The 26,645-nt window shown below is 43.4% G+C and overlaps 2 protein-coding genes across 5 annotated transcripts in view; one reads left to right on the top strand and one right to left on the bottom strand.

Annotated features, from left to right (window-relative positions):
- The window catches only part of MIA3 (MIA SH3 domain ER export factor 3), a 54,443-nt gene extending 46,316 nt beyond the window's left edge, over positions 1-8,127 (top strand). For 2 of the 4 annotated variants that reach the window (XM_045809656.2, XM_045809658.2), the window contains 11 exons: positions 1,738-1,839; positions 2,476-2,536; positions 2,646-2,681; positions 2,757-2,824; positions 2,950-3,050; positions 3,218-3,355; positions 4,282-4,350; positions 4,468-4,547; positions 4,681-4,752; positions 6,226-6,376; positions 7,288-8,127. In XM_045809656.2, coding sequence (XP_045665612.2) covers positions 1,738-1,839; positions 2,476-2,536; positions 2,646-2,681; positions 2,757-2,824; positions 2,950-3,050; positions 3,218-3,355; positions 4,282-4,350; positions 4,468-4,547; positions 4,681-4,752; positions 6,226-6,376; positions 7,288-7,598 — 1,189 coding nt within the window. In that variant the 3' untranslated portion in view covers positions 7,599-8,127. The remainder of the gene's footprint in view (positions 1-1,737; positions 1,840-2,475; positions 2,537-2,645; positions 2,682-2,756; positions 2,825-2,949; positions 3,051-3,217; positions 3,356-4,281; positions 4,351-4,467; positions 4,548-4,680; positions 4,753-6,225; positions 6,377-7,287) is intronic. The other 2 variants (XM_045809657.2, XM_045809659.2) reach the window with 1 other exon arrangement.
- A 1,761-nt stretch (positions 8,128-9,888) lies between these two features.
- The window catches only part of AIDA (axin interactor, dorsalization associated), a 35,216-nt gene continuing 18,459 nt past the window's right edge, over positions 9,889-26,645 (bottom strand). The window contains exons 5-10 of the mRNA XM_045809662.2: positions 24,083-24,146; positions 23,749-23,855; positions 16,845-16,967; positions 14,833-14,955; positions 11,824-11,941; positions 9,889-11,703 (exon numbers count right to left, since the gene is read on the bottom strand). Of these exons, the coding sequence (XP_045665618.1) occupies positions 11,607-11,703; positions 11,824-11,941; positions 14,833-14,955; positions 16,845-16,967; positions 23,749-23,855; positions 24,083-24,146 (632 nt within the window). The 3' untranslated portion in view covers positions 9,889-11,606. The remainder of the gene's footprint in view (positions 11,704-11,823; positions 11,942-14,832; positions 14,956-16,844; positions 16,968-23,748; positions 23,856-24,082; positions 24,147-26,645) is intronic.

The raw sequence follows: 26,645 nt of genomic DNA, 5'->3' as shown, positions 1-26,645 counted from the left end.
CTGTGGGTCCATCCCTCTTTGTTTTTTAGATTTTGATCTCAAAGTCTCGTGGAGTGCCTGGTCAGTTTTGACTGAGTGGCAAAAACTGTCTATAATAATCATAGAGGAAACTAGAGATCTGCATGATGTTATTTTCCTACAGAAAAGATTTGAGTTTATTTCTAGCATGAGGTCATTACTTTAATCCAGTAGGCAATTCAGGTCATTTAAAAATGGCCTCGTCCCTTCCAAGAACACTGTGTTGCCTGTTTGCACAGCTCTTTCTAGTCCAGACCCAAAGCCTTGGACTTTTACTGGAGGTCCCTCATTGGCGACCTTGAACTCCATTTTTCTTCGAACCCAAATCTGTTGAAAGCTCTGCTCAGTCTCCTTATGTGTCCGTTGTCTTCAGTGCATGGAATGAACCTGGAGGAAAGATGGCTTCAGATGCCAGGCTTGTAATTCTGAGATTCCTTTTTTTCCTGGAGCTTGTCCTCCTATATTAACTTGTCAGCTAATATATTAGCTCTCTGTTGCATTCAAGCACATTCTTTATATTTTTGTCCGACGTTCTAATTGTTCTCGGTATTCTCAGACCAACTCATTCATTACTGGAAAAAAAATTCTGATTGATCTTTAAGACTCCCATTTTCTCACCTCTCTTCCTAAGCCAGAGTCAGGGATTTTTCGGTTGTTATGTGCATCTTTTACATATTAAACTGTGAGCTCTGTTAGTGCAGGGATAGTACTTTGCCCATGCTTTTATCTTAGCGTTTTAGGAGGTAACCAATATAGTATAGCCATTCATAAAATACTTTGCTGAGTATTGAATGGGCAGTTATAAAAGAATACATAAACCTTTTTTCTCTTTCCTGTTATTAAACCTTTTAACCATATAGCTCTTCTCATTTTGCTTCTGATTCATAGAAATTTAAATTACACTTAGTTACACTTCTGAATTAGACTTCTAGGCAAAGATGTACAAGGGTAACAAAATAGCATTTTTAAACCCTTAAACATTGCTACCATTGCAGTTTATTTTCCAGTAGATGGGCATCTTGAGCTTGAAGGTTAATTGGATTAAAACCAGTCTCCAGTAGGTAAGACCCTGATTATGGAACAGCTGGGATTCTTTTTCTGTTTTATTCACTAGACATCGCTAATTCTGAGATTTTTCTCTTCTCGGATCATCATTCCATCGAAACAGGAGGAGTTCCGTATCTGAAGTGCGGGAATGTTCTGTAGTTAATTGCATGGGTTAGAAGCTAGAAGACACGTTTTAAAAGGTTCTTCTTTCTCTGGCTATCTTATCGTGGTACCCATCTTAGATTGAGGGGCAGACCTTCCATGGTAAAAACAAGAGAAATAATTACAGGTTTTTCTGTGGTAGAAATAAGAGAAGTAATTATCCCTTGCTTTAGCCCAAGAAGCTTAATTGTGTGAGGTTGTTCAGCCATGGCCTTCCACAGTCACGTAACCTTTCACTGCATTAAGCATAAGGAACTTGCCCGTGGGCGTATGTTGCGTTTGACATTTGCTAAACTGTTTACTAGTGTGTAAAGAATTATGAGAAGTTAGAAAATGCAGGTGATTTGCCGGCAGGCCAGAGACTGATCTTGATCCCGGAATGGCAAGTTTGCATTCTTCCCTGACTTGGTGTGTGTGTTTTAGAGGGGAGGGGAGGGGAGGTGTGAGTAGAGGCTTTCGGACAGATTGCTGGGAAGACAAACACGTCTGACTGACCGATTTTGTCTTTAGGAAATTGAGTCAGGAAGAGTTCGAGCGGCAGGAGAGAGAGCAGCGGCTGTCAGCTGCAGACGAGAAGGCGCTTCTGGCTGCGGAGGAAGTAAAAACGTACAAGTGAGTTCAGCTTCGAGAGCGGTGTCTGTGACGGGGGACTCCCGTTGGTGTCTTTAAAAACCATGTTACATGGTGTAGAACAAGGCAGCACAGAACATAAATGGTCACAGGATGTGAAAAGAATCATTCCTATGAGAAAAAAATGCATTTTAAGTTAACAAAGGGAACAGTGTCACAGCAACAACCATTGCCGTGTACCCAGTATTGGCAAGACCATCTGGGAACTTGGTTCGTGCCAGCAGTGCTGGGCGGTTCTGTGTGTTGGAGGAATTCTCTCAGGAAGCCCGCGTGCTGTAGTGAGTATCCGAAATCACTACAGCGCTTATGCCGCTTGATAGGCCCAGCAGTCACAGCTTTGTGGAGGAAGATAGTCGTAGCAGGATTGCTTGAGAACATTGAAGAACAGTCAAGAAAATTACAGTGTTGTCAACTCAGACTCTCCAGCCATTAAATAATAAGGACATTAGGTCGTCTTAGTTTGGATCGTATTAAACTCTTACTGTAACCACGTGAGTATGTTTCTAGTATGCGTGAAGTCTGTGGGAGGGCAGGTGTTGCAGTAAGGGGGACAGGGTGAGACGGTTTCAAATTTTCTGTAGTTGCACCGTAACTGATAAAAGCAAGTGTGATTCTTAGGCGCAGAATTGAAGAGATGGAGGATGAATTGCAGAAGACAGAGCGCTCCTTTAAAAACCAGGTAATTCTCCTGCCCTGTGGCCATGGGGTTCTTCAGTGTCTGAGAGACGCTGGTCATGGCTGAGATGAGGAATCCCCACACGTAGTCGTCCATGTGTTGTCTTTTTCAGATTGCTACTCATGAGAAGAAAGCTCATGATAACTGGGTAAGATTTTTTCTTTTCTTTCCTTTATTTTGTGTGTAGTCCGCCAGCGCTGATTTAGATGTTTGTCTCCCATAGCTCAAAGCTCGCGCTGCAGAAAGAGCTATTGCCGAGGAGAAGAGGGAAGCCGCCAACCTGAGACACAAGTACGCGATCTGGAATTCCGGTTTCTCAGTGCACTCTCGGGTTTTCAAAGGCAATGCTGCTGGGTATCTGATAAGGAACGGAGGTTGTATTTCATATTTAAGTTTATTCTTTCTCCGTATTCAAGGTTACTGGAATTAACTCAGAAGATGGCAGTGCTGCAAGAAGAACCTGTCATTGTGAAGCCGAGGCCGGGCAGGCCCAACACCCAGAACCCTCCTTGGCGAGGTGGGCCGCGCTTTTGGGGGCAGCACCCAGGGCTGTGGTGCGGAGTGTGTGTGCGTTACATTCTGGTTCTGTGGATCTTCATTCTGATGCCCTAGAAGTCATCCCAGAACTTACTAGAGAAAAGAAAGGTTGCCTCAGAGTGGGTAACAGTTCGCTGTTGTCTTCAGGTCCTCTGAGCCAGAATGGCTCTTTTGGTCCATCTCCTGTGAGTGGCGGGGAGTGCTCCCCTCCACCGACGGCTGACCCGCCTGCGAGGCCACTCTCTGCTACACTTAATCGAAGAGATATGCCCCGAGGTGAATTTGGTGAGCATTCACATTTTACCTTGTAGTAAACTGTTTCTAGAGGTCCCCCCCCCCGCTTTTATTTGAGAATTCTTTTTTTTAATTTAAATTCAATTAACATATAATGTGTTATTGGTTTCAGAGGTAGAGTTCAGTGATTCATCAGTCTTACATAACACCCAGTGCTCATTCCATCATGTGCCATCCTTAACGCCGGTCACCCACTTCCCCCATTCTCTGACCCCTCTCCCCTCCAGCCACCCTCAGTTTGTTCCCTATCATTAAGAGTCTCTTATGGTTTGTCTTGAGAATTCTAATGCAAGAAGCTTTTAGAATTTGGGTCTGTCCAGTATAGGGAAGAAAATGTCTTAATTTGTCTTGGTGTATAATCTGCCGCAAGATCTGCTTTAGAACAGAAAGCATTTATTTATTGTTAACATTAATACAACATATGTAAGTATTAAAGATACATAAAATGTATAAGTAAGAATATATAATTGTTACTGTTTGCTTTTACTTTTTGACTGTGAAGTCTTTATCTTCACATTTCTATGGAGTTCCTCTCTCGGATATTATAAAAGTAGCTTCCAGCCTGTACGATTCATGCAGCATACATTCATTCTCATTAACACACAGCGCTGTGAGTCTGTTTCTAATCCGAGACGCTCTGTAATCCTTGGTAAGATACGGAGTCGGATCGCACAGATGCCTGTACAGCCGTATCAGGCCTGTAACTTGAAGCACCAGCTGGTGCTGTTAACGTGCAGGTTTTATTGCTGTTCTTTCAATCCAACAGTTCTGGTTTTAGTTCTTTAACTCTGTGCTTAAGTTGGGATTTCCCCTCATGTATTAGGAGACCCGTTTTTAATGTGGTTTCCCCAGACCTGTCCACAATTGGTTCGTTTCTTCTGAAAAATCCATACAAGAGCTCTGTTCTTTCTGTCAAGGGTCAATGGACGGACCTCTGCCTCGTCCTCGATGGTCATCTGAGGCATCTGGAAAACCCTCTGCCTCTGGTAAGGGATCTGAGTATATAGTCTAAAATCATGGAGGGAAGTGGGCAGAGATCTCCTATTCTTCCTCAGAGAGTATGAGTCAGGATAAGTCTAACTCCGTTCTCTGGCCTTCTGCAGACCCGGGATCTGGTGCAGCTCCCATGATGAACAGCAGTTCGAGAAGCTCTTCCCCTACTAAGGTGTTAGATGAAGGCAAGGTAAAGTCCGCAGCAGCTCAGCTGTAATTCGTTATTCAGGAAACCTTAAACTTCTGCTTCGACACCCTCTCTCTGCGTCGCCCACCCCGTTTGTGTGTCTTTTATAGCTGTACTATCTCATTTTTTTAAAAAGCAAACTGTTCCCCAAGACCCTGAAGGCTCTTCAGTTCCCAGCGGTACATCTGTGGCCGAGCAGTCGGTAGTAGTAAGTACTTGGAGGTTGAGGACTGAGCTGAGCTGTTACTTGGTGTATTTCTGGAAAGGATATGAAGAGCATGACACTAATCTGCTTTGCTTTGAATTGCATGGCAGTATTGATCTTATTGTTGTCTTTGACTTGGAAGTGTTGCTGGGTTGCTGAAATCTGGTTGGGTTTTTTCCTCCTTTTCCCGGTTTTGGTCAGGCTGTTACCCTGTTCGGAACATCTGCTGTAACTAAAGGATGTGGAAAGTCATCACTGCAACTTTATACAGTGTGTGGGTCAGCACTGAGTGTTCTGAGGCAACGTGATTATATATAGCCTACCCCGTTCGTATGGTCGCAGGCACGCTGCTGAAGAATACCTGCAGTTGGATACTAGGCAGGCCCTATTTGGAAACACCTGAACTTACAGACTGGTAAAAGAACGCTTGCTGGAAGTGAAGTACTGAACAGTGAAAACATGTCATTCCTGTTGTGCCTCTTGCCAGCAGTGGCCTTCAGCGAGGTGCACATAGCCTGTTCTCCACGAGCGCTGCACCGCTCCTCTGACCGTGGCTCACAGAGCTGCTCTGTGCTGCAGTCAGAGTTTGTGTGTTCTGATTACGTAGAACCTCTAACCCAGGTTCCCATGGGAAAGGTCAGTGTCTCTTCATATAAAGCACAGCGTTACTAGTGCACGAAGGTCAGTACTGGAGCTGTGCCTGCTGCCTCACGTTGCTTCTGCTGGAAAATGCTTCCAAGTTTCTGTGCAGGACTCCAGGGACACGCAGCGCTTGAGGTCTTTTCATCCAGGGGCAGCTTGGACCTGAGACCCTTCGGAGTGGACTTCAGAGAGCAGAGGCCCCTCTGTTAGGGAGGTAGAGGCACAAGGACAGGCTTGGAGGCAGACCTGATACTGAATTGCAGTGTGGCTTCTTATGTGCTGTGTGACCTTCAGCGGATTATCTGATAGTCTGTGTCTCTGCGCCCTCATTCAAACCAGGATGTTCCTGCTTAGAGCTTCATCTGAGGATGAGAGAGAATATGGGAGAGGAAATTGAAGGCACTCTGAATGGTGGCTCTTGTGATATGTAGGGAGTGGATTTTTCTTCACCCTTTTGTTCTTTCCATGCTCAGGATGGAAAGAATGTGCTCTTGTGGCAGTGGGAAGGACGTGGGGGCGAAGGACTAGATCGTGGTGTTCGTGGGAGTCGCCTCGGTTGGCGTCCTTCAGCCATCCTCTTGCTTTCTCTTCCCCTTGCGTATTCCAGCAGTAGTGGGACTCCGACACACCTGTTTGCTTCGGTGCCATCCCTTTAACCTGCCTAAGCTGCCGGCGGGAACAGACGGGAGGGGTCAAGTTTTGTTGCGCTGGTTCTGTTCTTTGGACAGGTGCCTGACATCCGCTTCGTTGGGTTTCAGCTTTTACTGGTGTTGGTGCTTTTGTGTGTCATACCAGAGTCTTTCAAAACTATAATTGTTTCTTTCTGCTCTGCAGGTGACTATGGCTGCAAAAGGGCCCCCTGCTTTCCAAGGGGTGCCCCTCATGAGCTCCCCCATGGGAGGCCCTCTACCACCTCCCATTCGATACGGACCACCTCCTCAACTCTGCGGGCCTTTTGGGCCTAGGCCACTTCCTCCACCATTCGGTATGATGATTGAATAGTAGTAATTAACTTGTAGAGTGTACTTCATCTTTTCTCTCTGTTCCTTGTTGAAATTTTAATAGTGGCTTTTATAGGCCTATGTAATGAAAGCGTAAGACAAATGAGAGTGCATCTTAAACTTTTCCTCAAGTTTTTAGGACACACAGGGTGCTGCATAATCCCCCTATACGGAGATGGGCAGATCTCTTGTAGATGAGAGATGTTAATAGAAAGCCAGAAATATTACTTCTGCAGATGGCTCAAACGTAGATACATAGATTATGAAACATAAAGCTTGTAATCACCATGACAGAAGTATAAGCAATGGATCACAGAGTATAAACGAGGGAACGATTCAACTTTCACTTCCTGCCTTGGCAATAAATGAGAAGGAAGTGTTAGCTCCAGAGAAGGTCGAGTTTAATGCCTAATAAACGTTGCTGAATTTAATTAGGGGGAGCTTAGAAGGCCTTTCCCCAGTAGGGCAAGCGCCTGGATTTGGATGGCATGTTTAGGTCCATGGGGAGCAACTGCATGAATCGTTGACATAGCGGTAGACCCTGGAACTTCCCTTTATCCTAACGTCTTTGTTGCATCTGTCATCTTTGTTGCAACGTAATCTGTCATCTCGCTATGACCTAGGGCACGTTCAAGTACTAAACCAAGCCCTTGCGAGAGAAAGATGGCAGAACTGTGTAATGGAAAATACACAAGGTAGCTAGAGTCATGTTTAAGTCCTGCCTGTGTGGCTTCCTGGCCATCGGCATAAAACTTACCTCAGTTTGCCTTGTCTCTGAAGTCGGGGATGCCACCACCGGACTTCTGAAGTTGTGAGAAATTAAAGACTGACATACCCAGGGTCCTCTACATTTACATGTGTTCATATGTATTTACAGTACTTTTTATTTTTCCAGGTCCTGCTTTACGTCCACCACTAGGCTTAAGAGAATATGCGCCAGGCATTCCACCTGGAAAACGGGACCTGCCTCTTGATCCTCGAGAATTTTTACCAGGACACACACCTTTTAGACCTTTAGGCTCTCTTGGCCCAAGAGAGTACTTCATTCCTGGTACTCGACTACCACCCCCCACCCACGGCCCCCAGGATTATCCACCTCCGGCGGCTGCAAGAGACTTACTGCCTTCCGGCTCTAGAGACGAGCCCCCACCTGCCTCTCAGAGCGGTAGCCAGGACTGTTCACAGGCTTTAAAACAGAGCCCGTAACTCTGACCTCTGACATTTAGTCCGAGAAAGTGGACTGTGCATATTCGTTAGAGTAAAGGGACTTCATTGGCTTCAGAATCCAAAAGTTTATTTTAAAAGGTTTGTTTTTAGAATTAAGCTGCCCTGGCAGTGTGCATTTTTGAGCCAAACAATTTAAAAATATCATTTCCCCCCTAAATAAAAAGCACCTCATAAGCTAGAGCCTCCTTACAACTTTGAAATGTGCAATAAAGAATACCTGTGTTTTAGTTAATGTAGTGTATGTAACTGCTAAATGATTTAGAAGGTCATGAGAAATATGAACATTTCCTGTGGAAATGCTAGAAGAACATGTATTTCCATTTATTATCCTGTTTTTAGTGTACACCAGTTGAACACAGAGCAATGGTGTTTAGTAGCCTGGTTTTTTAAAATACTGGTCGCAAAGACTGTTACGCTAAAAATGTTTACTAAAAGATCACTAAACTTTCTCTCCCTTCTTGCCGAAGTTCTTTGTAGTAATAGTTCATAAAAATTTGGTTATTAAGTATTTCCCAAGTGTCTGTTGCTTCATTGGATCGTTTTCTCATGAGACTTACCATTCTGGAACCACGTAAACTCCGGCTCGCAGAACTGACGGCCGTGACTTGGCAGCACGCTCCCTGTTGCTCAGTGCTCGGGCGGTTCAACCTTAAGTCCCCTGGAAGCACCACAACCGTATGTCTTCCTCGTTCTTCAGAGAAGTCACTGGGCCCATCTGTGCAGCATTCACATGCTTTCCCGGTGACTTCCGCGGCCTCCTTGAGGAGGGTCTCCTGAGTATGAGCTTACGGTAGTGGCAAGAGTTGTTTGACCTCTTGTTCTGTGGCTTTTACCATTCTTGCATTAAGGGTGCGTAACAGAAAACTGAAAATATGTTGTGACTATAAAAAGTAAGGAAATTTCTTTTTCAAAAAGTACAGTCTATTATTTCTCCCATACTTTGCCTCCGGTTTTCAAGGAAAATGGCAAAAAAGATCAGAAGGGTGCAATACTATGAGAAAGAATGATTTAGGACTCTGCCCACAGTTCTTTTTGTTGACTACTCCTACTCCAAAATTAGTATTTGAATGTTGACACTTCTATTTAAAGATCAGTAAGTCTGAGAATCTGGGATTACATCATATTTAAAGTATTACTATACCTATTACTACATCATGTTTTTTAAACAATGTTTAAAATTTAGATTAAATCCAAATTATAAAAGGCTGGTAGTATTCACTGCTTAGACTATACTTTCCCCTTCTCCAAAGCGTTATGTCATGATACTACTGAAACCTACACCATGACCTGTCACCGTTATAATATTTAATGTGCTAATACCCTATAAAATAAAAAGAAGCAAAAGCTTCTCTGTGAAACTTTTTTTTTTTCACTAAAAGATACCACTTTGGAAAGAGAAGGACCATTGAAAGAAGACAACTCTTCAAGATTCACAAGGAATACATAAATAGTTCTTCAGGAAGAGAGTTCATATGTCTTCCCATTTAATATCAAGAATAGAGGAAACCGAAGAGGAACACCTCCACAGTTAATAGCAGAGGTTATTTTTAACCATGTAAAATAAGATTGAATCCACAAATACAACTCTTAAGGTCCCTCTCTTCAGGACACAAAATGATGAAGTTAATGTAATTGCTAATTTTATATAACAATGAAATAGATGACACCTGCTAGCAAAGATGATCAAATTGGAAAGGTAGAGTTTAGTCTTTTTTACCTCTAAATACTTTTGGTGTTTGTCCTGTATCTCCTGTTCCCGAGTCCATAAGCTCCAGAGCCGTTCCAGTGCAGCTCACCTGAGCTGGGGTCATCACCTCTCCGCGCCTCCCGCTGCCCCTGGGCCACAGCAGAGCCCAGCAGTCTCCCGGCCCCCGCTGCTTCACGGGGCCTCTGCAGCTCATGGGGTGTCTGGGCTTAGTTGCTAAAATCATCTCATTTATGATAAAATCATCTCAAGCAGCAGCATTTCAGCCTGAGAACATTTCTACTACAGTTCTTGTCCAATAGCTGCTGTTTTTCATTGGAAAGTAAAAAATCACTTGTGGGAAGTACTGTATTCTGTCTACCGCTTCAAGACGATCCCGTGTCACCCCATTCGGGTCTGGATGAAAGCTACGCTAGTCACACAGCATCCCATTCAAGCTGCTTTAATACTGAAAGGCATTGCCGTTCCCCCACCCGTACTCATGTGAGCCACAGCAGATGCAGCTTCATACAAATCACCACCAACATGCACGTCTTAGGGTCTATGAGAAAAGAGACCAACAGATCAGTTTTGCTACATTTTAATAGGTACTTTAAGGGATTATTTTTTTTAGGTCTCGTCAGCAACACCGAACAGAAGGTACTGAGTACTCCACAGGGTACAGAGTGCTGCCAAGTACCTTAGAACGTGTACAGGACTTGGAGAAAATGTGGTTCTTGCCCCTTGAGGACCTGACAGTCGGGGGCTGACAACTCAGTCTAAGGGTTGAGTGAACAACAAGGTAATTTATTAAGGCAAATTCTTTATCCCCTTGAGCTATTGTGGACTGAATCATTTTTGGAATTAATCTAATTATTAAGACAAGAGACAAGACTTAAATTTGGTTGAGAATTCTTTCAGGCTCCAAGTTTTTAACATCCATCTTAAACAGAACTGACACAACCGGAAGTAAAGACCAGCTTTCTTTAAGTGCAAGGGCTAGAACACTTCACTGTGGCTACTTATTTTAAAAAGCACACACTGAACTGTAGGACTAGGGTTATTACACTAGGTTAAAAACAGGCCAAATACCGGCTCTGCGTTCCCCTCGTGCTAGCATTGGTCATTCAACACAGTGAATGTTAAACGTGTGGGTCTGCATCTAACCCACAGAGAGCCCGCCCCCGAGGTTAATGTCCTGTGTATATCAAATATCCACCTCGTGTGTCCTCTGAAAGTTTTATCGATGCCCCATTAAGTCAAAAGTAATGTAAATAGTCAAATTATAATAAGCTAATGACCTGCATATTTCCATATGGATGAAAGTCCATATATCTACATAGGAAATAAATGGCAATCCTATCTACCTATCTAAAAACAACTAGAGTAGCTCCAGGTTTTGCATACTCACCACTCTAAGAAGAGGTATGCAGGCTTTAAGGTTTCACAATCAGTTGTCAGAAAAACAGCAGTTACTCCTGCAGTATGTTAGCATCCGACTCAGATTAGACTACATGATTTGAAGATGGTACAAAGCCATCTAGAAATCTGTAATTATTCTGACATGGTTCCATCATTAACCCTAGAATCACTATCAGAGTAACAATGTGAAGCAGAAGAACAGCGAATCAACGGACTACAAATGTGCTTTCAGACAAACAATCTGGTCATCTGGAAAAATCACAGCTACAACCTGGGAACCCTCCCATCTGGGTTACTGATTCGGCCAAGGCACACGATTTCTAAACAGGAAAACTATGAGATCAGGGTGATTCTAGGCCACCTCAGAGGAGCAGCCTATAATTTTCCAGACTGACCTCTCTGGGCAGCATAAGCGGTCCAATTCCTCCTCTCAGAACAATTTCACACTCTCCTACCCCCATCAGCCCAAAGTTAGGCATTAACTCAAAAAACCAAAAAAGCATATTGGAGCAAAGGGAACGGATGTGTAAACTCTAGCACATTCTTATTGCTGTATTAATTTTGAAGACGAGCACATCCTACCCACAGCAGTGTTGTTCCAGGAAGCAGGGCAGGAATAGTGGTAAGTTAGAAAAGAGACTATGAATTGCACAAATACTATAAAAGTAAAAACATGTTTCAAAACTACGATAAGCCCGTATCCAAAGGAGTCGTCTGTGTCAGTGGCGTGCTGGACTGTGAATTCCGCGGGCTCGCTCACGCCCGCCGGCGCCCGTGTGGCCTGCCTCCTGCCTGGTGGAGGGGGAATGCGCTACGCGGAGCTGGGATGGTGGCTACTGAGTGGGAGAATTCACAGACGTTCCAGGTGACTCATGTCAGGATCATTCCTTGTGCAAAGTCTGATGTAGATGAAGATAAAGTGGTTTCTTGGTCAATAACTGCAATTTCTTTCTTTTAAAGTCAGTGGGTTTCTTGTATCTGTAACCACAGTAGAAAAGTCATGGTTTAACATACTGGGGTAACTGACCTGTTCCACAGTCACACACTAAGAACTAGTCAGCATTACGCTGGCGGGAAGCCTGTGTACGGGTCACTTACAGTTCTATCACCATCGGCCCGGCTTTAATTTCATCCATCTCCATGAAAGCAAAGCACTTGGTGCTGGTGAACCTTTTCTTAGGCTTGTAGTGTTTGAATTCAAAGAAGATAGCTGCGCCTACGGAATGAAAACAAACCATGTCAGCCGTGGCTGGCGTATTCTCACCGTGCCCGCCATTCTCCTCCGTCACCAGCAGCATCCAAGCAAGCAGCAGTCAGCGTCATTTTACCAAGTAACCTTTGTCACACAGTCTGATGATACCACTGTCATCACCGAAAACTCCTCTTCGTCTGAACGCAGTGGCATTTCTCCGTATCCTCCAAGCCACCACAGCACAGCGAAACTTCCTGAGCGGGGCTGACTCGAGAACGTACGTCAGTTCACACCCGGGGCGAACACCTTAAGTGCCACACAGTGAACACAGAGGATGCCCGTGAAGTATGGATGTTACCCACACTCGGCAAGTAGCGGAGGCCTGTGAGAGTTCGTCACAGCACCCAAGCGTACAGCCCCGCTCCTCCCCCTGAAACAAAAGCTCAAAAATTCAACTTTTGTGGGTGTTTTGGAGGTCGAACAATATAAATCATGTGCCGTTTCAGTTTTTAACTGTTACCTGTTTCCTAAGACCTTTTATAGTCCGCAAAGCACTGTTCTGCTCTGCCCAGAATTACATATGTTTTGGAAGACAAAGGTCCAAAGAGCAAGCCTATTCCTATTCCACCCTCCCCCACTGAGCAAGTGGCAAAGAAAAATTCAGATGTTTTTATCTCCCCAAAGCCCAACAGATAAGCTCCCCCCACAGAAAGAAGCTGAAAACAGAATAAGCTGCCTCATCAATGTAGCCAAGAACAATTTCTTTTTTAAAGATTTGAATTATTTATTTGAGAGGGGAATGCACACACGTGTGTGAGTGGTGGGGAGAGGAGAGGGAGAGAATCTCAAGCAGATTCCGTGCTAAGCATGAAGCCCAACGCAGGGCTCGATCCCACGACCCTGAGAACATGACCTGAGCCGAGATCAAGAGTCGGGCACTTAACTGAGCCACCCAGGCGCCAAGAACCATTAATTTCTAAAGGGGGCATGGAAACTAGTTGGAAGGAAGTTGGGGTCTCTCTCTTAACCAGCTACTTATTCGTTCTGCCTGAACCCAAGTGGGGCTGGATCTTGCTTGGCTTTTAAGGATAACACAAATCCAGTACTTTTTAAGCTGCGGACAAAACTCGCAAGTGACAAGAGGTTTAACGATGTTCAGAAATGCGTGCGCAGTCGTGGCACAAAGTCATCACGTAGATGGATCCAAACGGAGGACCTCCTGTCACAGGAGGAAAGAAAGAGCAATTGCTCAAGAGAGCAGGACGTGGGTGAGGGACAGATGGGCGCACCTGGCCATCTACTCCCTACCCACACACAAGGGTGACAACCAGTAGTTACTGGTGACTTCCAGTCCCCAGAAGACTCTGCGTATCTGCCAAAGGGTAGCTTCTCTTCTTCCTCCCACAGAAGTAACAGAAGACCTCACAGAGTTTTAAGACAGCAGATCCCACTTCTTCGCCTCTGCAGCTATGGAACCCATCTCCTTGTCATCATGACTGTGTCTGACGTCTGAGTAAATGTGAAACGGTCACATCTGAAAACAATACTAAAGTGCAAGTACAATACCATCATTTTAAGGAACTTAAAAAACGTTTCGTTATTCATCTGCCTCATCGGTAGCTAATCTGTTGCCTGCATCCCGGGCACGCACAGCTTCGTGGCATTTGTAAGAAAGGACGGAACGTACAAGGAGACCAGCGTACGCAGATGAACGGAGCTTCTACATGTGAAGAGCGCGTCTACGTCAGCGTTGTATCGGTTGAAACCATAGAAATAATACCGCACACGGTAAAGTCAAAGCTTGAGAACGTGAACAGAGTCTGAATCTAGTTCTATTTTCAGCATCTCGTGAATCCTCCAGAACAGTGCACTAGGACAGAGAAGTCAGCCCAGGAAACGTCCCCACTCCTGCCCATATCAGAACCTTTCCCAAAGCAATGGACTTAAAAACAAACAAAAAAAGGTTTTGTTCATATTTTTATGGAGACAGCGTAACACTTCATAATGAAATTTCTTTAGCATTATTTCTTAAGCCCAACCTCTCTATGTACTCTAATAGCGATTCCCAAGCTCTGGCGTAGAGAACCACGTGCAAGCCGCCACCCCAGAGACGGCTGAGCCCGGCTGGTGGGTTTCTGAGTCAGGAGGTCTGCCGGGAGGCGGGGGCCCTGAGCCCTGGTATCTAATGTGCTTGCAGGTGCTGCTCACACTCACAGCCACCCCACCAACGGAAGTCCCGAGAGACAAGCCTTCCAGGGGTGGAGCCCAGGCGGCAGCAGCACCAGATCTGAGAAAATGTCGAATATTTTAGAGACTGTGGCAGTTGTTTGAAAGGTACAAGCTTCCTGCAAAGCGTGAAAATGTCAAAACTGCAACTGAAGCTCAGGTGACAGAGGGACTCTGAAGTCTTGTCCTAGAATGCCAACACTCCCGTGGGGCACATGGCATGGAAAAGCATTTAGTCCCAGGAATCGGCTAACCTGGACATGTAACTTCACCTTTTTAAAAATGTTTTTGTCCTTTCCCATCCTCCTGCCAACTAAGTTATGGTATCTTTCTGCCCAATAAAATAAGCTGGAGAAACAACTTGTTCTTTCAACTATTAGAGACTTAACCAGCAGAGAGCCTTGGGAAGCCTCTACCTCCCTCCACTCTTCAGTAAGAGGAAAACTTCATTCTGTTTTGTTGTCCAAGATGATGAAATTTTATAATCAAAGAACGTTTTATTATATAACTGTTATTTATTACACAACTAGATCATACAAGTCCTAATTCCCACATTTAAAAAATCGATCGTTCATTCTAGTCACTGAACACTATGTGACGTGGACTTCGGCCACCGCGCCGGGTCGTGAGCGCACAAACAGAAGAGGACTCCGGCCACAAGAAGCCGACGTTTACCATCACAAACCAACCTTTCGTTAATTTTTCAACATGCTTCTGGAGCTCAATGTCCACATTAAAGTGAACATACGTATCTTCTTTCCTTGAAGCCACAGGAGTGTCCTGCACAGGAGTTAAATCTATGCCGTTCAGATCTAGGAGGGAAAAAAGAGTTTCAAACACACAGACTCAGAAACTGCCAACGAACCATAGGGGGTTATGTTTCCTACAGAGGCCTGGCAACAGCTGAGAGGAGCGTCTCAGATCCAGACGCCCCCTGGTGTGAGCAGTACACAGGGAGATGCTGGTCTCCGGAGGTTGTGGAGGGAGCTCGGGACAGAGACGCGGGAAGCCTCAGGGCCAGGGAAGGGAGGCTTGCCGTGTACGGGCGCAAAAGAAAGCATGAAGACAACAAAGCTTGATCCTTATTGTTCAGAGGGGAAAAGAACTTGTGTCTTCCTTGCGCCGCTATATGCCATATGCAATAAAAATTAGGAACACGAAAGATATTCTGTGGCGGGGCCCCTGCGCCTATTTCCAACCCTGACCAAGCGCGTGGCGTGGAAAGGCCTCTCATCGGACAGTAGCAGCATTCTCTTGTACTTCAGTCAGAGTCAAAACAAAGGACATGAAAGCTGCCCGTGGAAACCTGTCTCTAAATGAGTCATTCCGTAGGCACGTTACCTCGACTCCGCCGTGCCTGCTAGGAAGTAGCCTGATTCACAACAGCCAGATGGTACACTATGTATGGTTGTCATTTCCCGGAGCCAGGACTCTTCCAGTTTTATCAAATTCAACATGGACTCATTTAATGACTGGTGTTTATGGATTACTCAACACACTCCTATCCTAGAGAACTTAATTTAGTACATTTGCTTCTTTCAGTTCCGTGTGTGGGCAAAGGTGACAGAGCACCTAGCACACCACCCTGCAGGACATTTTACAGTGTACTGTCCCACGTGAGACGCAGCTTTACAAATGGCCTGTCACACAGGTAGGGCACCAAGACTTTCCAGCAGACCGTGCACCTGGGAACTAATACCATCAGAGGTTCCAGTATTTCTGCATTAGCGCTGTGGATCCTGCCGTCTCCATGCTAAAATTCTTCTCTGTGTCTGAATTCGTTTTTCTTTTATTTGGTACTAATGAACCCAGGGGCCTGAATTTATTTCTATGATTGGTAAGAGTTCAACTTCAGTCCCTGTGTCTTCAGTTTGCCTCGAAGTGCAGGTTAGCTGTGAATGAAAACTGATGGTGCAGGGCTTTCTCAAAAATAGTATGACAACCTCATCCTCAATCACCCAAGAATTTTTAAAAGACTGCTGAGTGCTTTACAAATAAAGTGCCAAATAAAGGCCTGACACCAACAAAAGAATTTCGTCCGTGTGGGTTCCCTCCCAAACCAAAGACTCAAAACGTTGTTTTCAAGGAATAACTGGTAGGCCACACTGGACAGGAGAAAACAAACAAGTCCTGAAGACGACCGCGCTTAGTAAGAAATACCACTCTTCTTTCTGGCCCAGCACTGGGCTCAGGGAATGGCTGTTTATGGGTGTGTCCGACTTCCCTGTCTCAGGACGGTTCACTGGAGGCCCACTGCTCGTGCGCCCTGCAGGGCTCCCCTGTGTCTGAGACGCCGCGGCAGGAAGCGGAGGGCCCGCAGGGGAGGCACGGGGGAAATGGAGAGCGTGGGGCTTGGCAAAGAAAACCACGCACCCTGAGAAGGTGGAAGGAAGTGTCTGCTGTTAAAGACAGTGTGTATGTCTAGTCGGCACCCTGGATGGGATTTTAAGAATATGGAAATTTACCAAAAAACCCTCAAAAGCAAACACGTACATCAGTTATAAATAATGAAGCATTTTTAGAAACTCTCAGAAATACTCAGTGAAGGAACGAGGACGGCTGCCCAGGGATTTCCCCTCACTGTAGAACGAATGCAAACGCACTGTCACAGGTGCAAGGACCCACCCCCACACCTGCCCGTTTCCCAAGTGCGAATCCACGTGACACGGTTCGCCAGAGGGGAGAACGTAGAGTTATTTACCCTTTACGCTAACTGTGATATAGGGATCGATGCACTGCCCCGCATCCTTCAGACCGATTTTCTCAATTCTGATGGTGAGTGACGTCATTCCTGGCTCTGAGGGCAGCCTGGGTAGTAAAGTGCCTGAGAAGAGAAAAGCAAACAGTGAGCTCCAGCTGCAACTGGAGAGCAAATACTGAACACAGAGCCTTGCTCTTAATGGGCGTAGCAACTCGCCAGCCATTATTTAGTTTCCAAAGCTTCCAAACATTCAATGTGCTTCTTCTGGGCAAATATTTAGTAAGACACAAGATAGATCTGTACTTCCTTAATTCATATTCGACACTAAAGCATAAGTCCATCAAATCTGTTCAAGATTCAACTCACTCCGGGAAGCCCAATTACGAATTACCGCATGCTTAATATACTCACGTCATATATACACTTCACATTTACTCATGTTACATAAGATATATTTCGTATCTCTATATGAAGTGATAGGAAAAAAGACAAAGAGCCTTTTAAACTTTTCTTATATTATCCTAAAGTTTGAGAAGCTTAATACCAGAATCAAACAACAAATACCAAATCAACCAACCAATCAACAAATTGGACAAAATAACTTACAATATTTACGTATTAAATAATTTTATGATCTAACTTCCCACCCCTTTCTGCATCCTATCCTGTCCAATCTTTTCCCTCAGAAATTAATCCTGCTGAGAATGGCATACACAACAACTGTGTATCTGAAACCTCTCACACATATCAACTAAAGTTTTTACTAAAACTGAAAAATCACCCAGGACCACACACTCCCTACCAAGAAAATGACATCAAGAAATCAACTGTACAGTTGTGTTTCATATCTACCGAGACAGATGTGAACAAAAGTTGATTTTAATCTAATATGCACACAGTATCTCAAACTAAAGTACCTAACATTCGTAAAGGACTTTGACATTTTTCGTGTTTCTGTCCAACAATGTTATCCCACTTTTAATGATAAAGTATTTGAAATATGTGAATCAACTCACTATCTTCAAAACAGAACACTTAATTAGCTGACAACAGGCTTGAGGGGATTTCGGGGGGTGATGGAAATGTCCTCAAATTGGATCTATCAAACTGGGAAGATGTACAGCTCTACAGACCAAAGTCACTGAACTGTATACATTTACAATGAGTGAATTTTATGATGGGAAAATTACTACAGAAATCAAGAATCTTGGGGCGCCTGGGTGGCTCAGCTGATTAAGCATCTGCCTTAGGCTCAGGTTATGATCTCAGGGTCCTGACGGTGAGCCCCACGTCGGGCTCCCTGCTCAGCAGGGAGTCTGCTTTTCTCTCTCCCCTCATTTGTGTTCTCTCACTATTTCTGTCGCTCTCTCTCTCAAATAAATAAATAAAATCTTTAAAGAAAAAAAAATTCAAGTGTCTTACCTGGTGGTACTTGTTAAAGAAAACTTTTGGCTAATGAAAAGTTAGAAGTTAGAAAACCAAAATGGAACATGCAAAGCAGTATCCAGTACTATTTCGAAAGTAAATTATAACATTACTTTTTCTCCACATGAAATAGGTCTTCGACATTTCGCCGTATTTTAACACATTTTCAATATTCAATGGTTTTCTTAAAGATAAAAGGTCTCTTGCTGCACCCACTGTCTCTTTTAAAAGATTTTAACTGTGAAATCTAACAAATACTTAGAGAGGCGAATAAAGCAAGTGCACGGCCGAACGAAAACTGGAAAACAAGCACCCATGTAACCATCACGTAGGTCAAGAGATAAACATTACCCCAGGGGCTCCCTTCTATCACCACCCAATGTTCTTCCTAATCCCTCTCCACTCTCCTGGCTTCCAAAGTAATTGCTAAAAAGCACCGTATAACAATGTTTTGCCTGCTTCTGAACGTGAGATTTATCTGACTTGTTGCCAATAGCTGTAATTTGTCCATCTGTAGGACTTCATAGTATGGGTGCATAGTACGTGGGTGTTATCAACACAGCACAGTTTATGTGGCCATTCTTCTGCTGACGGGCATTATGAATTGCTCCAAGTTTTTGGAAATTGTTTGAACAATGCTGCTGTAACATTCTTGTACACAAATTCTAGTGCATGTGAGCACACATTTGCAAAAGAGAGGGATCACCAAGTCACACGCGGCATCGCCCTCCTACCACATAAAGACAATCTGTGTCCAAAGTGTTCATGCGGATGCCCCCTTCCAGCACTGCCCCCCCCCACATCTGCCCCCCCCCCCATGTGCTTGGAGCAGTCAGACTCTTTTTAGCCAATTTAGGTGTGGAGAAATGCTGATCCAGTTTTCATGCGTGTTTTTCCAATGACCGACTGAGGTTGAGCCCCTTCTCATTTTCGAATGAGCGTTTGGATTTCCTCTTTTCTGAAGAGGAATAGTCATCTTTTTCTTATTTGTAGGAATTCTCTAATATTTTGATGCAAGCTTTTGTTGGATATGTGTTTGTAATAAGCTTCTCAGTGGCTTACATTTAAAAAAACTTTATATTGAAGGATAACATATTAAAAAGTATATAAATCATGTACAAATTCTAAGTACAGCTTAATGAATTTTCACAAAGGAATATGCCTGTGTAACCACCACCAGACCCAGGAAAGACACTGCCAGCATACTAGAAGCCCTCCTGCGTCCCCAGCACACCCCAATCATTTTCTCGCCCGAGAGATAACAACTGTTCCGGACTTCTAACACCACAGACTACTTTCATGCGTCACGCCCTTGTCTGTTAATGGCGTCTTCTGATTATGAGAAATTCTCAATGTTAATATATTCATATTTCTTAATCTTGAAATTCCTTTATAGTCACTACTTTCTGTGTCCTTTTCAAGCATCTACCCCCTTCCAAGATCATGAAGGCGTTTTCTTACCTTGTAAGAGCCTTATCGTTCTTCCATTTGCATTTAATTCTACAATCCACTTGTAATTAATTTTTGTCTTTGGTGTGTAATAGGAGCCCAATCTCACTCTATCCAACACATGGATACCCAATTGTCCCAGCACTGCTTCTGAGAGCGCGCACAAGGGGGGAGGGCCAGAGGGAGAAGAGAGAGAGAATCCCACTGGGCGGGGAGCCTGACGTGGGGCTCGACCTCACCGCCCTGAGACTGGGGCCTGAGCCGAGACCAAGAGTCAGACACTTAACGGACTGCGCCACGCGGCGCCCAGCACTACTCAGAGGACCACCATCTCTCCGTCCATCTACAGTGCACCCTCACCACAGATCAGGCATGGGCTGTCCACTCTGTCTCACAGGACTATTTCCTACCCTTGCACCACCACCATAGTGTCTCAATCACTCTAATTTTCTAAAAAGTCTTGACATTTGGTAAAACAAATTCTCCCCTCTTAACATTGTCTTCCAAGAGTCAACTACTTTTGGCTGTTTGCATTTCCATGTAAATTATAAAAACAGCTGTCAAGTGCTTTAAAAAAAAAATCTATTAGAATTGCAGTGAAGTTCAGTTCAACTCTAGAAATAGTCACATCTTTACAAATTGCTTCTTCCAATCCACGAACTGAAATATACCTTTCCATTTATTAAAGACTTCTTAATTTCTCTTGATAGTTTTATTATTTTCCTCACAAAGGTCTTATACTTCTTTTGTTGGATTTATTACTAGGTATTTGATAGTCTACGATACTATAATAAATGTTATAGTATTTATTTTCTAAGCAACTGTTGCTTGTTTATAGAGAAAAAAATCTGTACTTAAGAATTGATTCTTTCAAGGAACCATGCATGCTAATCTCTATTAATCCTAATTATTCATCTGTTGATTCTTTTATATGAATATATATATAATACATAACACCTGCAGATAAAGGGAAGGGATTTTCTTCTCCTAATGTTTCTCTTCTATTTTTCTTGTTCTAGTGTACTGGCTAGGACTTCCAGACAATGTTAATAAAAAGAGGTAATAGTAGGCACTCTTACTCTTGCCTTGCTCTTGATCTGAAAAGGAAAGTTTCAATTTTTACCAGTAAGTATGATTTTGGCTCTAAGTGTCCCATAGAGAATACCTGGAGACGTGTTCTATTCTCAGTCTGCTAGAATTTTTTTTAAAGATTTATTTATTTATTATTTTAGGAGGGAGGAAGGGGCAGAAGGAGAGAATCTGATGTGGGGCTCCATCTCACAACCCTGAGATCAAGACCTGAGCTGAAATCGAGAGTCAGACGCTTAACTGACTGAGCTACCCAGGTGCCCCAGTCTGCTAGAATTTTTTTAAACTCAAGAACAGATTTAGAATTTAATTATTTAAAATTTTATTTATTTATATGAGAGCGAGCATGAGCAGTGGGGGAGGGGCAGAGGGAGAGGGAGAAGACGACAATCAGACTTCATGCTGAGCAGGGGGCCCGATGTGGGGCTCGATCCCAAGACCCTGAGATCATGACCTGAGCCGAAGGCAGATGCTTAACTGACTAAGCCACCCAGGCGTCTCTACAGGTTACTTAATAACACTCGTATCACAGACTAAATACAGTTAATTAAACTACATGTGCTCTTTCTTACTTTTAGGAAAAAGAAATTCAGTGAACAGAAGGGTTTGGTAACCTTTCTGTATCACTGAAATAAGATAACACAATGCTGTGTCAGAATACAAAAATCTATTTAATTTGGGATTATTCCTACATAGCAAATGGGTTTAGTTTATGGTACAAGTTTCTCTTCAACTCAGCGACCTGAACCCCACAGAGACCTTACTCTGTACCATGGCTTACATCATTTACTTCAAGCATCTTACCTGCTCTGGAAGTGCAGTAAGTGAGCAAACCACCAAATCAGACTGAAATTTATAGCACTGGAAGCTACGTCAATTACCGTATGTGGTTTGAAAAGAGAATGACAATTAGTCAGTCAAACAGCAAAGTAATTTCTCTCACCAGCTTGGCCAACTTGAAATTTCCTCTGTATATCACAAAAGTAAGAAAAATACACCACTCCTCATAAATCAAAGCAGATTGGAAATAATGCCCTTGTAGCAAAGAAACAGTCGCACTAAGTTACTATCTCTAGTTCCTGTCATCTCCCCAGTAACCCCAGAGCCTAGGTCCTGCTGCCTCCCACTGAAGGGAGGCGACAGGCAGAACAGGCGTCATGGAACGTTCAGCACGTGACCCCAACGGCGCTCACAGCTTTAGCCGTAGTACCATGTTTCATCTTCACGGTAACCTAACAAGTTAGGCACTGGTATCCCATTTTACAAAGAAAGAAACTGAGCTTCAGACTGGTTAGGAAACAAGAGCAAAGTCCTTCCACTAGTAACTGTCAGAGCCTAGACTCCAGCCCAAGCATCTGTTGGTTCAATCTGCTGCTCCTGCTGCATAATGCCTCCTCCCCAGGGGGTATTAAAAATACTGGAATATTACTATACTGTTACTACCAACAAAGTTATCTGGATGACACACAAATTGTATTTAGCTCTACTGTAAAGCTTCTAGGGTCTATTTCAAAACGCACGATAATCTTATAGCATATTGCTATCATACCTGAAATGAACTAGTTTACCAGAAAGGAAAACTACGCACTGTGTAAGAACAGAACAGAGTAAACCAGGGATTGGCAGAGGCAAGAGACTTATCCAGGGTGCCTGCCTAGGTCATTTACAGAAAGGGAAGACCCTCAAAGAGATCTTTTGCAAATAAAAACGGCTTGCCATACCTTATTTCCTTTCCTAAAACAAGATGGGAAGAAAGAGCATTTGCTCAGTACCCACTCCCCTTGGATCCAGTCTTAATGACTACATTTGATTAATTAAAGACGTGCTTACAATAGTCTACGGAAAAGAGTTTCCGTAGCAGGCCTGAGACTGTTATTTTCAGAAAGGCCTGCCAGCAAGGCCACCACTGGGCTAGAGTCTAGGAACTTGGATTTCGGGCATGTTCCCACCATCCCCCAATAAGGATGGTCACTATCTATAAACTATGCAAATAATATGGTTTATGCTGAATATGCGCTTTCCTTCCAGGAGTTTGGAACTCTGGCCAACTCCTAGCCAGTGCTAAGCAGAGGGCGCCTATGTAATCAGCCCCTAAGAACAGTGCTGGGCACGGAGTCTCTAATAGCTTCCCACGGACACATTTTACGTGTAGCACAACCTATGTGACTCCACTGGGAGAGGACTCTTAGAAGCCTGCACCTCATGGGGTGACTGGGTGATGGGCAATAAGAAGGGCACTTGTAGGGGCACCTGGGTGGCACAGCGGTTAAGCGTCTGCCTTCGGCTCAGGGCGTGATCCCGGCGTTGTTGGATCGAGCCCCACATCGGGCTCCTCCGCTATGAGCCTGCTTCTTCCTCTCCCACTCCCCCTGCTTGTGTTCCCTCTCCCGCTCGCTGTCTCTGTCTCTGTCGAATAAATAAATAAAATCTTAAAAAAAAAAAAAGGGCACTTGTAAGGAGCACTGGGTATTATATGCAACTGATGAATCACTAAATTCTACCCCTGAAACTAACAATGCACTCTATGTTAACGAACTTGAATTTAAATAAAATGTAAAAAAAAAAAAAAAAGAAAGAAAGAAAAAGAAAAAGAAAAAAAGAAGAAAAGAAGCCCGCACCTGGTTTCCTCCAGACTTCGTTCACTTGTGCACCTTTTCCCTTTGCTGCTTTTGTTTTTGTCTTTGCTCATCGCAATAACTCATAGCTGTGAATACAACTAGACGGTGAGTCTCTGAGTCCTCCTAGCAAATCACTGAACTTCAGGGTGGCCTTGTGCACCCCAACACAGACAGTAAGATACCTTCAGACTATGTGTATAAAATAGCTCCAGCCAATAACATGGCGATGAAAATGTGCTTAAGACTGGCAAGTACCAAAATAAGTTCTAAAACACCCTAACCTTGGATTAAGCTATGGCTGTTGTGAAATCAGTGATACTCACCAGGAACTCTAGCAGGAAAGGAATCAGGAGACCCTGCTCCAGCACCACCTTCTTCTTCATCTTCTTCAAATTCCAAATTCTCTTCTTCACCAGGTGCTAAAATTCTTCTACATGCAAAACGGCAGGCAAAATAATGAGCCACGAAATTAACTACCCTAGGAGACATTATAGCCACCCATTTCCCAGGTAGGACGTGGATACAAAAAATGTTGACACAAAAATATGCATGTAGTGATATTAAAGATATCAATACTGATATAAAAATGCAAAAATATCTGAAAACTAGGTATAAAATAAGGCAATAAGAGAAATATTGGTGCTTATTTTTTTTTACCTTAAGGGGACAGGCTGAACGTCAAATGGGAATTCCTTATTATATGTAAGAATATTCTTTAGGACTAGAATAAAAACAGAAAGAAAGACACATAAATTCTTCCACGAAAAAATTTTGTTAGAAATGACTGATTTTTTATCAATTTTACTATGCATATTAATTTTTTTAAAAAATTCCCAATCTTATCATCATTCAGAGCCACGATGCTTTTGTCCATTGAAGATCTTAGCAAAATGAAAATATCCACAGTATACTCCAGATACCAGTACTTTGTCAGATTTCCAAGGAAAGTAAGTTCCAGAGTCTCAGAGCGCTCACAGAAAATTAACTCCAAAACAGTTGTATGTACAAGGTCCCAGGTGAGACACAGGGCAGCAGAAGAAAAGATCTCCTTCCGGGAGTACTTCAATGACAAGACTGGTTCAAAGATAACCAATTAGAGGACATGAGCTTATTTTAGTCTATGTCCTGATTAGATTTCCCCTCAAGTCCATAAAACTGGCAAAACTGTATAAAATTGGTCACGATTTCCATATGCCATTTACAATATTATTATAGACATACATATCTACCTATATACACACACAAATACATAAAGCGGGATTCACCCTCAAGAGAAGTCTCCACGTAACATGGCACCCACCACCTTCTGCATTAGGGTACGGTCCATGATTACATCCTGGCATGTAAACTTAAAGAGAGATGTTCTAGGGATGCCTGGGTGGCTCAGTTGGTTAAGCGGCTGCCTTGGGCTCGGGTCACGATCCCAGAGTCCTGAGATCAAGTTCCACATTGGGCTCCCTGCTCGGGGGTGAGCCTGCTTCTCCCTCTGCCAGCCCACTTGTGCTCTTTCTCTGACAAATCTTTAAAAACAAAAAAATTTCAATTAAAAAAAAAAAAAAGATGTTCTGTAACTCTGCTTACGTTTAGAGAGCTACTATGATGTGGATACCTTACAGAGTTACTAAAAGTATGTAATTTAGTGCTTCGTATCTGGCATTATGGGTCTTCAGTGCAATTACATGAAGGTAAAGTAATGGCATTAACCGAGCAATCCAAAAAGTTCCTATGATTTTGTACTCAACTTACTCAGCCTTGTTTCAGAGTGCTGTAGTTCAGAGATAAAATAGCTGTGGCATATATGTTGTCATCCCAAAGTAGGAAATCCCAGAGCACAGGATGCAGTTTTATGACTTACTCCGACAGGAGTCAGAGGCGTTTTTCAGACTTCTAATATACGCATTCAATTTACTGAGTCTTTCAGTGAGAGAGAGGTCTGAGACTTGTGTCTAGCGTCTCGTTCATTCTTACTCTCTTTTGCCCTCCAGCTCTTACCCTCATCTTTCCTTTCTCTTTCTTCCCCTCAACAAATGTGCACCACGTGCACACAATGTGCCACTCGCTGTTTTAGGTGCTAAAGCTATGGCAGTGATCAAGACAGAGGGCTCCTGCTCTCGTCTGTGGATCTTAGACTCCAGCCAGGAAAAGCAGACAGTAAATAAACCAACAAATTAACAAGGTACTGTTCGACTGTGGTTAGCATCATAAAGGACAGGATCAGGATGCGTGTGTAAGTGGAGCAGAGGGACAACTTCGGCTAAAGCGGACAGGGTAGGCCTTTCAAAAGTAACTTGCTGGAAGACAAGTGAGCCATAACCTGGCATGAGAGGAATTGTCCATAAGTAGCACCGGGGTAAGGGCTTTCCAAGTATTAAAAAACAGGCTAGAGGGGCGCCTGGCGGGCCAGTCAGTGGAGCACGCGACTCTTGATCTCGCGGTTGTGCGTTCCAGCCCCATGTTGAGTGGAGAAATTACTTAAAAATAACATCTTTAGAACAGCAACGACAAAGACTCTGAGGCAGGTACTAGTTCGGCTTGTTCAAGGAATAAAACAGACTATATAACTGAAGTTTGATAAGGGGGAAGTGGCACAAGATCGGATATCAGATCTTAGCCCTATAATTAGGTCAACTATCATTACGGCATTCACGTAACTACTCTGAATCTGTTTCCCCAATTCTTAAATGGGAATACCACTTTCTCACTTTGGAGAGAATTAATATATATGAAGTTGCATGAGAAATTTAAAGTCCTTTGTACGTATTAACTCACATTATTATATGGTAATTTATTCTCTCCATAGTTTTCCCTATTCGGCTAACTAGAATCCTAGTATTTCAGGATTAAGGAGCATTATTTTTAAAAACATCATTTCTAAACTTATGCATGATTGCTCACTATGAGTAAACTATTAATTCAACTCAAATATCAATTAATCACTTACATAGTACTGCGTTACATCCTAAGAATAGGGGAGTGGGTAACAAAGAAGCCCTGGTAGCATTCATATCAGAAATGAGAGCACTGAAATGATATTTACTAATAAAACGGGGGAAAAAAAATCAACCTTTACAAGTATTAAAAAAAAATCAATTAAAAAAGTCGAACACTCTATCAGTTATTAAGAATACCCTGTGTTTATACTGTTATACAAGAATGAAACAGTATTTCTTGTCTTAGGTACCGATGCTTTGAAAGGAAAGGTTTATTTTTGCTCAACAGC

The sequence above is a fragment of the Ursus americanus genome, chromosome 2, assembly GCF_024610735.1.
Source record: "Ursus americanus isolate L20-20 chromosome 2, mUrsAme1.1.p, whole genome shotgun sequence".
Classification (NCBI taxonomy): Eukaryota; Metazoa; Chordata; class Mammalia; order Carnivora; family Ursidae; genus Ursus; species Ursus americanus.
This window is presented reverse-complemented; position numbering and strand designations above follow the sequence as displayed.